The sequence below is a fragment of the Solanum pennellii genome, chromosome 12 (assembly GCF_001406875.1).
Source record: "Solanum pennellii chromosome 12, SPENNV200".
NCBI classification, from domain to species: Eukaryota; Viridiplantae; Streptophyta; class Magnoliopsida; order Solanales; family Solanaceae; genus Solanum; species Solanum pennellii.
In genome coordinates this window covers 16,843,721-16,858,391 of record NC_028648.1, presented here as the reverse complement: position 1 = coordinate 16,858,391, position 14,671 = coordinate 16,843,721, and the positions used below count along the sequence as shown (strand labels likewise).

The following is a 14,671-nucleotide window of genomic DNA, read 5'->3' as shown; positions in this document are numbered from 1 at the left end:
TTCAATTATTGTTTTGTCTTGTTATGACTACTACTTAGGATTGGATCTCTGTTATTTCTCTCTGTACTGCTTTGGACTATTTCTTTCCTTAGTTGAGAGTCTATCTAATACAACATCTTTACCTGTAAGATAAAGGTAAGGTCTGTGTACACTTTACCCTCCCCACACCCCACTTTGTGGAATTACAATGAGTATGTTGCTGGTGGTGGTGATGTCCAGGCCAGCTTGAGTGCAACTTGACTAATTCCATGGGACACATGTTATCTCTCACTAGCACATGTATTTGGTTACACTATCCACCAAGGTTGGGATATAGGAAGGGACTGTGGCCAATTGAATTACCAACTTTACTTAACACTCTGTTTGGATCATTGTTAACCATACTTTCATAATGTATTGTATTGTACTGTGTTGTATGATAGATACAATGTTTGGATAGACTGCATTGTTTGTTGTTGTTTAATAACATTTTAATTGTTTGATTTGATTGTATCGTACTGTATTGTAATTTATAAATTTACTAAAATATCCTTAATTATTCTAGGGTAGGAGGTTTGAATAGAATTAAATAATATAAGGTAAAGGGTAAAATAGTATTTTGAAATATTATGTAAAGATATAATTGAAAAAGAAATTAAGTAACAACGGGAACACACCAAATCGGTTGTTCCATAAAATAGGGGTTTTCATTGTTACGTAAAAATGAAATTTAACAATACAATATAATACAATACATTATAAGTAACAATCAAAACAAACATTGTAGATATAGTAACGATACAATATAATACTATAGGTAACAACGATCCAAACAGAGTGTAAACCATTTGCAAACACATCCAACTTTTCCTTCACCAACTAGTAGAGCCCCTTCAATACTATCAGGACCTTATTGTTGTTTTTGCTCCTCTTCTTTTGGTTTGTGCTTCTTTTTTAACTTATGTTAATCTCTCTAACTTTCTTTTTGGGTGTGTATGTTCATATTTTTTTCATTTTCCGCCCTTGATAATTAATATGCACAAGCTACCAAAAAAAAAAAAACAATGCACAAGCTACATTGATGTCCTTTAATTATATCAGTATCAAATAGAACACGATCTCAACCTTGCACGCATGATATGCCTTGAAATGAGGGCACATCCTATGTACTTTAATTGAAGTTCCATATGTTTTTATGTGTTTTAGTGTTAGAATGTTGTTTTATAGGTTTTAGAAGTTGGAATGGCTACACAGAGGAAAAGGTTTTTTAAAATGTCAAAAGGAGGGGCTTCCACGATTGTAGATCAACTCATGAGTTGTGGATCCACTCGTAGAAAGAATCGGAGAAGGTGTCAAAAGGACCATGCATGATTGGTCAATGTACAATGGGAAGTACGGAGATGTATGTCACATTCATGGCCCGTACATGCATAGCATATCAAGCCGGAGGACCTACGACTGGACTTACAGATTACGGATCAATATACATTAAGTAGTTCAATACACAATGAAGATTCAAATACCCTAAAGAGCCATTGACAGCGAGCTTAAGGGCAAACCATGTCTGCAGGCAATTCTAAGTTGCTAGGATTCCGAATTTATGGACTATTATAAATAGTTTTCATAGAGTTATTTTGTCAGGGAACTCCGCATAATTTCTAGTTTGGAGTTTTGGAGTTCTAGTTCCAATATTTTCTCTCTCTAGATTACAAGTCGTGTGAAGAACAAAGAGCAGTGTTATTTCTTTATTGTTCATATTCAAAGTAAGTTATGAATTTATTCAATTATTATTCTTGTAGTTTATCTTCAATCATCAGTAACTAAATCTCTCTACTGAGGTTGTGAACCAAATGAGGGTGAAGCGTTAATAGGTTTTTGTGTGTTGCATGATTTTTGGAAATTAAGACATCAACCTTCTTCTTGCTTTTATTGGTTGATAGTTGCAAACATAAACATGCACCATAGTATCTTAATTTTGCTTGGAAAAGCAGATCAAGGTTTGGTAGAAAAAGCGTGACCTCAAGGCACTAACTTGTTAAATAGATTTGTTTAACGCTAAGTTGAATTTACATGAATAATGCATCGTTCTTATCTGAATAACTCATACAGGTGGGAACATCCCATTGAGATAAATCATTCAAGTCTTGAAAAGATCGAGTGATGGTTTAAGGACTGAGTGCATATTTAAAAACCTAATAATCCGTAATATCATCAAACCGAAGAGCGGTGCCTTCTGGAAATACAAGCTTAGTGCTTTAATCATATAGTTTAATATCTCAAAGTTAGTAATTACTGCAATTCTTAGTCTAAAGTTAAACAGATTCTTTTCAACTCCTATAGAAAAGAAATTAGACTGTCAATCTAGTATTTGGATGTGGTATTTCTCCCTATTCCCTGTGGGATTTAACCCCAACCTTGTTTGGGTTACTATATTTGCATATGACCGTGTTACAACATCTTAAGGTGTAATTTTGAGTGTATCAATGCACCAACGCCATGGCATCACATTCAAAAAATCACACCTAAAACATAACCTAATGGTTGTTAAAAATCTATGTGGTGACACATAGCACGGACTGATACATGAACTCATAAAATGCCATGCCTAAATTCCCAATCTGGTAAATTGGAATCCTATAAGGCTTCTGATTGATTTCTTCCAAATCCTACGTGCTGGAGATCAAAACAAGCAGTTAAATGGCTGATACTGCATTAGCTGTGCAGTAGGAAGTTTGATTATGGATGTGACAACTTCTTCCAAGGGAATAATAATAATAAATATAGAGGAAACCAAGACTAGCAATTTTAGGCAAAGGAGTAATATCATTATATGCTCACTTAATCCATGTTTCAAAGTAGATACAAAAGTACCTTATGACATAGTTTCCCTTATTGTCAAATGGGCTTGGAAGTGAAAAGGCACGATTTTCCGTAAGCAGCCAAAAGTTATCAGAGGTAACAGGGACATCAATGGGAGCCTGCAATCAGAAACGGAGCTTTAGCAAATGATGGTATTACAAATGATATAAATAAAGCCACAGAAACCAAATTCTTATTTCGAACTTCATTTTCAGAATAAAAAAGTAAATAAAGACCCATTTATTACAATTCAGACTTGCCCAAGTTAAAATACTACATTCAGTTCTGAATAGTAACTGTTTGAATACAAGTATTAAAATGGAATTAATCAATTTATTATGCATAAATAATCACATGAACTATCTATGTCCGGAAAGAGCCTTTTCAAGCAGATGGCTGCCGAAACATCCAACCCTTGCCAAGTTCCTTTCCTAGCAGTGTGAAGTGTAAAAACAAGGTGAAGAAAATGTAAAGTAGAACTGAAATTAAAATAAATTGAATCAAATTCAGCACAAAAGAAAAACAATTTTATACATCACTGACATAATTAGCATCTGTATACCAGGTAGAAACATAATACCAAAATGTAAGAATTATGTCAAACAAGGCAGCTGAATTTGTATACCTATTATTTCAAACTAATAACCAGGGGCTTTGCAAGAGGGTTTCACTTGGTTCACGTGAATGCATGCTCCCCTCCCGAAACTATATATGTATTATATTTTTTAAAAATATTTAAATATAGATGTGTAAATCCACACTCACTCGAAGTATCGTATAATGCAATGAAGATTGGGTGCACCTCTCTAAATGAGGTTAGAAATTTGAATGTTATAACTATCTTGTTTTATTGTTCTTTCTAAAATTAGATAACACCTCTCTTGGTGGTTATTGATAGCACTTTATATATATGTATAGTTCAAAATTTTCAAGTTTGTCACATCGGAAATTTCTAATTTTTGTAGCTCTATTTTTTCCTAATAGTGCACCATCATCTCGAAATCATGGATATGCGTCTGCTAATAACATATGAGATCAGACAGAAATGTTTGATATTGTAAAAGGTTACCTCTTCCTCTTTCCAATGGGGAACGAGTTCATCGAGTGCCCGTGGCTCAAATACATTTCCTGACAAGATATGAGCACCTGTAGAATGAAATCAATAATCAGAAGGGACAAAACAATGAATCATTTCAAGCCATATCCATTTAAAAAAAAAAAAAAAAACCTACCCACTTCAGCTCCTTTCTCAACAACACAAACTGATAAATCAACATCCTTTTGTTGGCACAATTGTTTGAGCTTAATAGCAGCTGATAACCCAGCTGGTCCAGCTCCAACAATCACCACATCATAATTCATAGTTTCTCTATCTGATTCACTACTATAACTCCTAAATCCACTTCGACCCCATAAAACCCGATTTCCATTTCCGTTTTTTGGCTTATGAATTTTTTTAGAAATTTCATTTCTTGAATTTGAGACTAAATTGGATGAACATGCTGGTTTATACAGAATTGAATTAGATAATAGGGGTATTAATTTGGATTTTGAGGAAGAATTGATGAACTTATACATGATGATTTTGTGACTGCAAACTGATTTCAATACTTCTCTTTTTTTTTTTTTTAATGAAAACAAGAATATGAAATTGGCCAAACTGTAGTCGTATTTTTTATTAGGTAAAATTGCATAAATATGCTATATCAAAAAAAAAAAATTTATCATTTATGATAATATAATTTTTCTAATCGATTATAATAATTTTTTTTAAAATAAAAAGAAGTATCATCGCTTCGCCTCTTTTGATACCCTTTTTTATTTTTCTTTTTATTTTATTTCTTGTTCTCTTTCTATCATTTTTTATCTTTCTCCTCCTCTTATTCTTTTTATTTCTTTCCATTAAAACTTTTATTTAAATAATTTTTCTCAAAATTAATTTTTGTTCATTTTTTACTATTTTTTTCAAAATCACGACGAATAGAGGAACAAATGATCAAAAACTTATATAAAATTATAATTTCAAGTAGAAATTTAAAATCTCTAAAATCGCAGCAGCAAGAGATTACCATTAATGGTCATTATAAAGCTTCAAATTTAAAATTCATTTGAACTTTACGAATTTATAGTTTGGATAGGTTGTTCCTACAAATAATTGAAAATGACGTTTGGAGTTTCTATCTCAATTTTAACAAGGCTTGTTTAAGTTTATACAATTGATTTTAGGAGAAATATTAGACTAAAATTTGAAAAATGTGAAATTTACGAAACTGTATGGCAATTGCATAAAAATTGTATTAGACATGTTTCATAATTGTATTAAACTTGTATTTAAATAATTTGAGTAACACATTTATAACATAGACACAATACATTTGCAATGCACATTGCAAACATTGCTCTTTTTTTAGTGATACAAATCAAAAAATTTATACGATATATATATTACACGTTTTATTATGAATAGTACATTTGTAATACATATTGCACACTTTACTTCTTTCTTAGTGATACCAACAAAAATAATTTAGGTAACACACTAATAATACATTTAGAAGACACACACATTATACTTATTGCAGCGGTCACTCATTTTTTTAGTGATATAAATTAAAATAATTTACAAGACATATGATATAAATTTTATTCGTGAACAATACAATTTGAATACATATAGCAAAAATTACTCACATTCGTAGTAATACAAATCAAAATAATTTATAACACACATATAATGCATGTTTTATTCATGAATAATATAAGTTTAATTCAAATTTTTCAATCCTTCTTAATTTTCTCTTCTTATTCAACTTTAATACTATGTAATACACTTTTAATGCAAATTTAATTCATTTTTAGTTTATTGGTTGATTTGTTGCTAGTGGACTTTTTTAATTCATTATTGATACAATTTCGATTCACTTTTATATATCAATATGGTCTTTTATTAGCTACGTCCTTCATTTATGCTTGATTCTTTCTTTTAATTCAATTTTAATATTTGTGTAATACAAGTTTAATTCATTTTGCAGTTTATTTGTTGATTTGTTACTATTAGAGTATTTATTTAATTCATTATTGATATACGTTTAATTCACTATATAAATCATTGACTGGTTTACTAGTGGTGTTTTTTTATTCATGTTTAATTCTCTTTTGTAATTCAACTTTATTATTTGTGTAATATACTTTTCGTACAAGTTTAATTCATTTTGCAGGTTATTGGTTGATTTGTTGCAGTTGGATCACTTGTTTAATTCATTATTCATACAAATTTTATTTAGTTTACTGATTATAAAATGTATTTCCGTTTGCTATATCTTGTATTCATGTTTGATTCAATTCTAATTCAATTTTAATATGTATTTAATACATTTTTAATTCAAGTGTAATTCATTTTGTTGTTTATTATACATCTTCATTTGTTACAAAGATGAATCATATCTTCAAATATCATTTATCTTACGAATGCACCTTTAGATTTAAGAAAGTATAGACCATAAAGATGAGATCGTATCTTCAAATCTCCATTTATTTAAACTTTCATATCTTCATATATATTCAAATCTATAAATTCTCATCAAGTATGAACACAATTATTTATATAACCTTCATTATAATGAAAATTGTATTGTCGACACTTCAAAGTAATAAATAAATAATTAATCGACTTCTTCTACAAACTAAGCAGTCCTGAGTTTTCGATTCATGAGTTCCTAACTTTTTTTTATAGATCTTCCCTTTGATAAAAGCTTTTTTTTATAATATTGAATGATCAAGGAAGAGCATAGAAAGAAGAGTTGCAGGGAGAAAAAAAAAAGATAGAAAGAGCATATAGAGAGACCAGAGAGAAAAGAAAGAGAGAATGAACAAAAGAAAGAAGAGGTGCATGGAGGAAAAAGAATAAGCGAGCGACAGAAAGAAAGAGAGAAAGAAAAGAACAAAAAAAGAAGAAGTTAAATCTAACAAAATAAGTATACATAATATTGATTATATATTGCTATAAATGGTAATAATTAAAAAATATATCTAAAAATAGTAATTATTAATTAAAAAGGACTCACTCAAGTAATTAAATCTTTTTTATTTATACATCTCATTTAAAATATAGAGTGAATTTTAGGGCTTTTTTTTATTATTTAAAATAATTAAATTGTGAAAAAATTAAGATAAATATTTGAATTTTTTTTATATATTAATTTTTTAATTTAGTGAAGTTTTATATGTTTTAAAGATAAATACATAACCTAAAAAGTTATATTTATGATTTCGCAAGGGTAATAGTAAAAAATATGATTTAAATTATATGTTTGAATGTTTTTATTAATAGGTGTACATGACCATATAAATTCACCCAATCTATATATATAATGGGAGAGATAATAGCGTCTACGTGTTCACAATTAATCTCTAATTTTAATTTTTAAATTATTAGTAATTGTTTTTTTATAATAAAAGAAGAGAATATTTTAGAAAATAAGTTAGAGTTAAATATATATATTTGAATTAAAATTTATATATTTAATAAAAAATAGTTTAAAATTAATTAAAAATTAATGATGTGTAATTAGTTTGAATAGTTATCTACTATTTTATTTTTAAAAAGTTAGTTTAAATCAATTTCAAAATTAACCTAGTTAAGTTGTGATTATAAAACATTATCTAATTTTGTGGAATAAAGATATGGTCAAGTATAATTAGGTCAAGTAATGTTCAATAGTCTTATAGATTCATGCCATGTGTATTATATAATAATTTATAGTTGAGATCCGTTTATATTATATATTCATCTTAATAATAAAATTTATATATTTAATAAAATAGTTTTTAAAAAATTAATGACGTGTAATTAGTTTGAATAATCATCTACTATTTTATTTTTTAAAAATTATTCTAAATCAATTTCAAAAATTGACGTGTTGTGAATTATAAAGCATTATCTAATTTTGTGGGATAAAGATCTGGTCAAGTATAATTAGGTCAAGTAATGTTCAATAGTCTTATACATTTATGCCATGTGTAGTTTATAATAATTTATGGTTGAGATCTGTTTAAATTATATATTCATCGTAATAATAAAATTATATATTTAATAAAATAGTTTTTAAAAATAAATGATGTGTAATTAGTTTGAATAGTTATCTACTATTTTATTTTTAAAAAATATATTAAATCAATTTTAAAAATTAACGTAGTTTAGTTGTGAATTATAAAGCATTATCTAATTTTGTGGGATAAAGATCTGGTCAAATATAATTAGGTCAAGTAATGTTCAATAGTCTTATAGATTCATGCCATGTATACTATATAATAATTTATGATTGAGATCCGCTTAAATTATATATTCATCTTACTTGACCGAATCTTAATCCAATTTTGTGTAATCATCAAATATTATTCTTCTAAAATATATTACTTAAAAAAAATATTATGCCTAATTTTATGGAACTATCTAACATTATCTAAAAAATATATATTTAAATTAAATTTCAAAATAAAAATGTCATTTTCTAAAAAAGAAAAAGACAAAAAATTTAAAATAAAATATAAAAAAGAAACGTGACTACGTGTTAAACATACATAAACACTAAAACTGAAAAAAGTCATCACTTTACGTACAAAATCTATTTTAAAACAAATTAATTTATACACATTTTTTTAATAAAAAAGATCAGTTAAAATTAGAGCAGTTTCATAACTACTCAACAACCATCCAATTTACAAAGAAACTTTAACTACATCAATAAACTCCATCTTTAAATAGGAGTATTATATATAGAACTTCTTTCACTAAGAAATTTACATTGTTCTCTAACATTTGAAAATATACATGGCTATGCAATTTTAACACAATTTCAGAAATTACAATCAAATCAATGTAATGAAATTTGCTAGCTATATTGTTCGTTTGTGGATAATATCATGTAAATTCAAGTCACGAATAACATCGTAATCTTTAGAAATGGTATTGTAGGAAGAAAAGGTAATATTCATATAATAACCTTTTTTTATTTACACGATAATAAGCATCATAACACAATTAGTTTATAAACATCATTCCGATCTCTTTATTCATTAGTTTATTTTTATATAATCCTTCAAATTCTTCATTTTCTAGAAATTTTATTTTATATATATATATATATATAGATATATATATATATATTTATTTATTTATATATTTAATTAGTGGAGTAATTAGTATGTTGATTTTATTTTTTGATACTTTATAATTAATTGAGTTTATTCTTTCCAGTTTTTAAAAATGATGAAATAAAAAAATTAGATTACGTACAATAAAATCTGATTTATCATATTTGACATTCTTTTTCAAAAATATAAATAGTCAGCAAATAAAATTTAGGAAAATGAGCATATTTTTAAATAAAGAAATTAATTTACAAATAAATGTGAACTTATAAAAAAAATGATGGTAAAAATGAGAATTTGTTAAAAGACCAAATTTAAAAATAAATAAAAAGCGGATGGTAAAATAATCACTAAAATAAATTAAATTAAATTAAAAAATTATGAATCTTTTGAATGTAGGTTGGGGAAGAGGTATTAAATTTAAAATAAAATAATCACTAAAATATTTTGTGTATTTTACTTTAGTGATTAGTAAAATAATCACTAAAGTAAAGAAATAATAAACTAAAACCAAGTAAATATTTTATAATAATCAAATAATTTTCTTCGTGCTTTATGGAGGAATTTATAGAGAGTTAAATCTCCTTTACAGTCTAAGCAATGATAAGGTGATTTTATTTTTTTTCTCCATTTTTAATAAACTCAAAATTATTATTAAATGACCATTATATGATAATTATTACTTAGTGTAACCACATCGCAAATTAACCTCCTTCAATTCTTGCTACAATAGAAGATAAATGTGACTATCTTGAAAATAATTTAACTATTTTTATATTTGAAGATGTATATAGGCAAATTGACTTAAACTTGCCTTTTATTTCTAATACAAAATACAAAAATGTAAAATTAACTAATTCTAATTATCTGAAAAATCAGTAGTGTTTGTAAGTTAGGTAATGTAGGTAGGGAACGTATTGATTAGTTGTCTTTTTTTAATTTTCTATTAATCTTTTATTTTTGTTCATAATTATTATTTTAATATTTTAAAGTCCATAATTATTTTTGGAAGATTTGTTTTAAAATTGTATAGATCATTAAACTGTACCTATTATTTAATTTTTTTTTCTTATGTTTTTTTACCTGCACACACAAATCTTGATATACAATATCAATAATTTTATATTTTAGGGATTATTAAAATTTGTAGATTTACTTTGTCTCATTTCTTTTACTTTCATTTAATAGTTACAAAAAGAAGGATACATGTAAATTGAATCATTTAACTTAAATAAATAAATAAATATTGTAAATTTAGTTAATTTAAATTTAAAGTGAGACTTATTTTTATATATTTATACAACACGTGAACACGTATACTAATAAGAAATAAAGGGAGTATAAAATTGATAAACAAGGAGAAATAGAAGGAGTGTGATAAATAAAGTGTGCACATAAAAAGAAATTTACTTTTAAAAAAATATAACAACGAATTGTTCATTTTTTTTGACAAAAAATACATAAAAAATTATTTATTGACCTTTAAATCTTCTAAAAATACTTAATAGTTAATGAAAGTACTTTTCTTAAGTAGGGGTATTCATGGTTCGATTTGAATTGCTTATTGATTAAAATCAAAACTTCATTAATTTAATCGATTTTAATTTTTTTTAAAAATCAAACCAAACCAAACGAAAAAATAACAGTTAGTTTAGTTATTGTTGGTTTGGTTAAGTTTTTCTGATTTAATTGTTTTGAAACAACACAAGCACCTAGTACATGAACAATTCACCGAAAAACATTTGTCGGTTCAATTAAGCAATACTAGAGTTATCATTACATAAACAAAGTGGTTCAATTAAGAGACAGTGTGACCATTTAATGTGAAGTAGAGTAGGCAAAGACAAATTGATTTTGATGGATTTGGACTTAATTATTATAGTTGGGTTTGAGAAAATGGTAAAGTTAAAGACTTAGGCCTCATTTATTTTCATTAATATTAAGACGTCTGAATCTAAATGTACATTTGAATATTAAGATGTGCATTAAGATTAAGATGTTAGAATCTGAATGCATATATGAATATTAAGATGTAGTTCCTAGGTCTGAACATTCAGAGATTGTTTGTTTTCAGTATCTCAATGTGCATAATTTTTTTTTTTAAAATCAAAGTTAGGAATTAAACACTATATTAATAAATATAAGTTATAATCTAAAACCAAGATAACTTCTTCAAAAAATATTTTCAAGAATAAGATTAGAAACCATCCCTCCCCACCCAAAAAAAAAGTTAAGTCTGTCTTCTCAAATAAATTTTTACAAGATAACTTCTTCCAAAAATGTTTTGACAGTAAATAAATTATGATAAGAAAAGTTTTTCATATATATCACTTCACCCATAAATATTCTATATATTAAAAATATTAGATAATATTTGTAATGTATTGAAAAGAAAGTTGTTTAATGGCTGACAATTGAATTATGTATTATAAAAATAAAACAGAAGAGGCTACAAATTGAAGTTCACATAATGCCTGTGGACATTGATTAAGAAAATGAATATTGTGTTTGCCTTTAATTACGTTTAGTTAACAATATTTTAAGTTATCAAAAATATCATACTAGAGCAACTTGAAACTTTGCCCAGAAGAGAAGATTACATTTGATTAACGTTTTGGATCCTACCACTTAAAAGATTATGAACACTTATTTTTTAAAAAAACATTTGGTTGGAAAAGGAGAGGAAGAAATTTGAAACTTTGCCCATAAGGAAAGTGAGAAAGAACATATATATTTTTTTTGAAACAAAGCTTAGTATTTTAATAGAGGTTAAACGGTATTAAGGTCTCATTTATTTGCATTTAATGGAGGTTTAAATCTTAATCATTCAGATTCACCCAATTAAGTACGTTTGTTTTTTAGGTCTGAATCTGAATCATTCAGATTCAGCCCATTAAGTTTATTTATTTTATTTTTTAGAAAACCTTTTAATGGGTCTGAAGAGGTCTGAACGAATCAGGTATGTAGGAGACTGTTAACAACATTCAGACTCATTTGATAAGTTACCAAATAATAAATCATAACTTCTCTGCTTTGTGCGTGACTTTTTCTCATAACTACAAACTTTTTTTCTCATTTTTCTCAATCAAACACCATTTTTTCCAAACTGGCAAGTTTCCATAAATCCTTTCAAGTATTTTTCATTATATTAATAATTTTCTTATATTGATGTTTGTCAAGAACATTGGTTGCAATAATATTTTTGGTGTATTGTTGTTTATCAAGGTTTTTGAATGAAAAAATAGTACTCCAAATCATGATTATTAAAACTTTCAATTTTTTTAATTAAAAGTGATATATTTTGTTGTAATGAAATAAATATTCTATTAATATAATGTTCAATTTCACTTCCACATTGAGATATTGAAAATAATCAACATCAATTGTTTAGCGTTCAGATTTAGCGACCACATCTTAATATTCAGATGTGTATTTAGATCAAAACACTCGTATCTCAATGCAAATCTTAATATTCAGATGTGTATTCAGATTCAGACCTCTTAATCTTAATGGAAACAAATGAGGCCTAAAACTCTGTTATAGATCTGATTCTTTCAGACTCATTAAGACCCATTAAGAGATTTTTTTTAAAAAAAAGAAACAAATGAACGGACTGAATCTGAATAATTAAGATTCAGACCTAAATACCAAACACACTTAATGTGTTGATTCTGAATGATTAAGATTCAGATCTCCATTAAGTGCAAACAAATGAAGCCTTAAATTAATTATAATTTAACAAAATATTTCTATTTTATTTATGAATAATATATAAATAATTATAAAATTTATCGGTTCGGTTTGATTATTTTTTAGTAAAATCAAAACCAAACCAAATAATATCAGTTTTCAAAATTTAAACCAAACCAAATCAAATATCAATTTTTTAATCGATTTGGTTCGAATTGCAGTTCAACTTAATTTTTTAAACCATAGAACAACCCTAGTCTTAAGTGATATATTTGAGATGTGATTGAAATGTCCAAATAAAATAGGACTAAATGGTGTGAACTTTAATAAAAACTAATTGTCACAACCCGAGTCTATATTCTGGATGTGGCCGGCACTTGAAAACCATTGCTAGTCCCAAAGCGAACCCTCATCCTGGCTGACTACAAGCAGAAAACTAATTTAAGCACACAAAAGCTTAAACTGAAATAAAAATTAATAAACTCAACTTTACAAACTTTAACTCAAATAAACAACTTTTAATAAAAATAATATATTCAACTCGCCATAAAATATGCAACTTAAGTCTTTAAAACATTTAACAAAATAAATGAAGACTTTTGAAACTCTACTTTCTATCTATGAAGCCTCTAAATGACGATGATGGAAGTCGTGACAAGACCCACGAGCTCCTAACAACTGAAAGTAATGGAACCCTTCGGAAGCAAGGAGGCTCACCACAGCTAACTCAAACTCTATGTGATATCAATGAAGCTCGTGTTGATGATCCTGAATACCTGCATTTGCATCATGAGAAGATGCAGGCCAAATGGATCAGTACGTGGAATGTATGAGCATGTAAGGAAAATTTTAAAGCATAACATAAGCTTGAAACTTGATAAAAAGGAAACATACTTACCTTTTCTGAACTGACTGAACTCAAGAATAAGATACTCAACGCAAGATACTCAAATCAAGATACTCAACTCAAGATAAAGCAACAATAAAAAATGCAATATATGGAAAACTTTATAAAATAGTAAAAACAACTCAGTTCGTTAAAGAAAATGCAATAACAAACTCATAATCATAATATCATAATAAACATACCATGCTCCCTCTCAAAGTCTACTCGTGCAATGCATGAATGAAGTCTCATACCACCATTTATGCTAAGAAGGACCCCTTGAGGGACCATGCAATTAATTTATGAGAGTTTCTCTAACCGACAACCACCACTATGAGCCTAAGTGGTGATACATCGTCTTACCCACACTGCCAGAACTGTCCTATATTTTTCCTTCATATAGAACGCTTAACTTAGTGGATCCACTAGCTTAGCTTAAGTGATCATCTAAAAAGTACCCTTTGATACCCATGATGGCTACATGGTTTATGGAGACTTGAGTTAATATGAACTCGCATCCCTATATCGATGCTCAATACTACTCTCAAAAATATACTTAGCTCATGTATTTTTAAAAACAACTTCTTTATATGGTTTGAGATAATTACTCAAATCTTAGCTCAAATGCTCTCTTGGAATCAATATTTTCTTTCTTGCTTAAATGTGAAAACATTTATGAACTCTTAGAGAATACTTAATCCCCTTATACTTCTTGGAGAAAATGAACTTCAACCTTTACTCTTTACTCAACTTTGAACTTTAAGTCTTAAAACAAAGTTAAAACGTTTGTAAAAAACTTCTTAAAATATGATTCATGCCGGATTACGAACGTGAACGACTCAATCCAAGATTTTCAGTAACCATAGATAGAAATCAATACTTGAAACTCAAGAACTTCAATGATACTACTCACTTCACGAATGCTCAACTCAGAGGGTTCATTTGGAATTATGAGCATGAACTACTCGACTCATGGGGTTCGGGATACTACTCATCTCAAGAACGTTCAATTCATAAGGTTCATGTGGGATTATGGACATGAAAAACTCACCTCATGGTCTCCATAGGTAATATGTAACAGTCCTATGACTAGGAAGATAAGCTCAA

At 27.4% G+C, this 14,671-nt stretch overlaps 1 protein-coding gene across 1 annotated transcript in view; it reads right to left on the bottom strand.

Annotated features, from left to right (window-relative positions):
* Positions 1 to 4,504, bottom strand: part of LOC107005288 (electron transfer flavoprotein-ubiquinone oxidoreductase, mitochondrial) — a 31,365-nt gene extending 26,861 nt beyond the window's left edge. Inside the window, exons 1-3 of the mRNA XM_015203841.2 lie at positions 4,071 to 4,504; positions 3,908 to 3,984; positions 2,851 to 2,957 (exon numbers count right to left, since the gene is read on the bottom strand). Coding sequence (XP_015059327.1) covers positions 2,851 to 2,957; positions 3,908 to 3,984; positions 4,071 to 4,416 — 530 coding nt within the window. The 5' untranslated portion in view covers positions 4,417 to 4,504. The remainder of the gene's footprint in view (positions 1 to 2,850; positions 2,958 to 3,907; positions 3,985 to 4,070) is intronic.
* Positions 4,505 to 14,671: the final 10,167 nt, after the last annotated feature.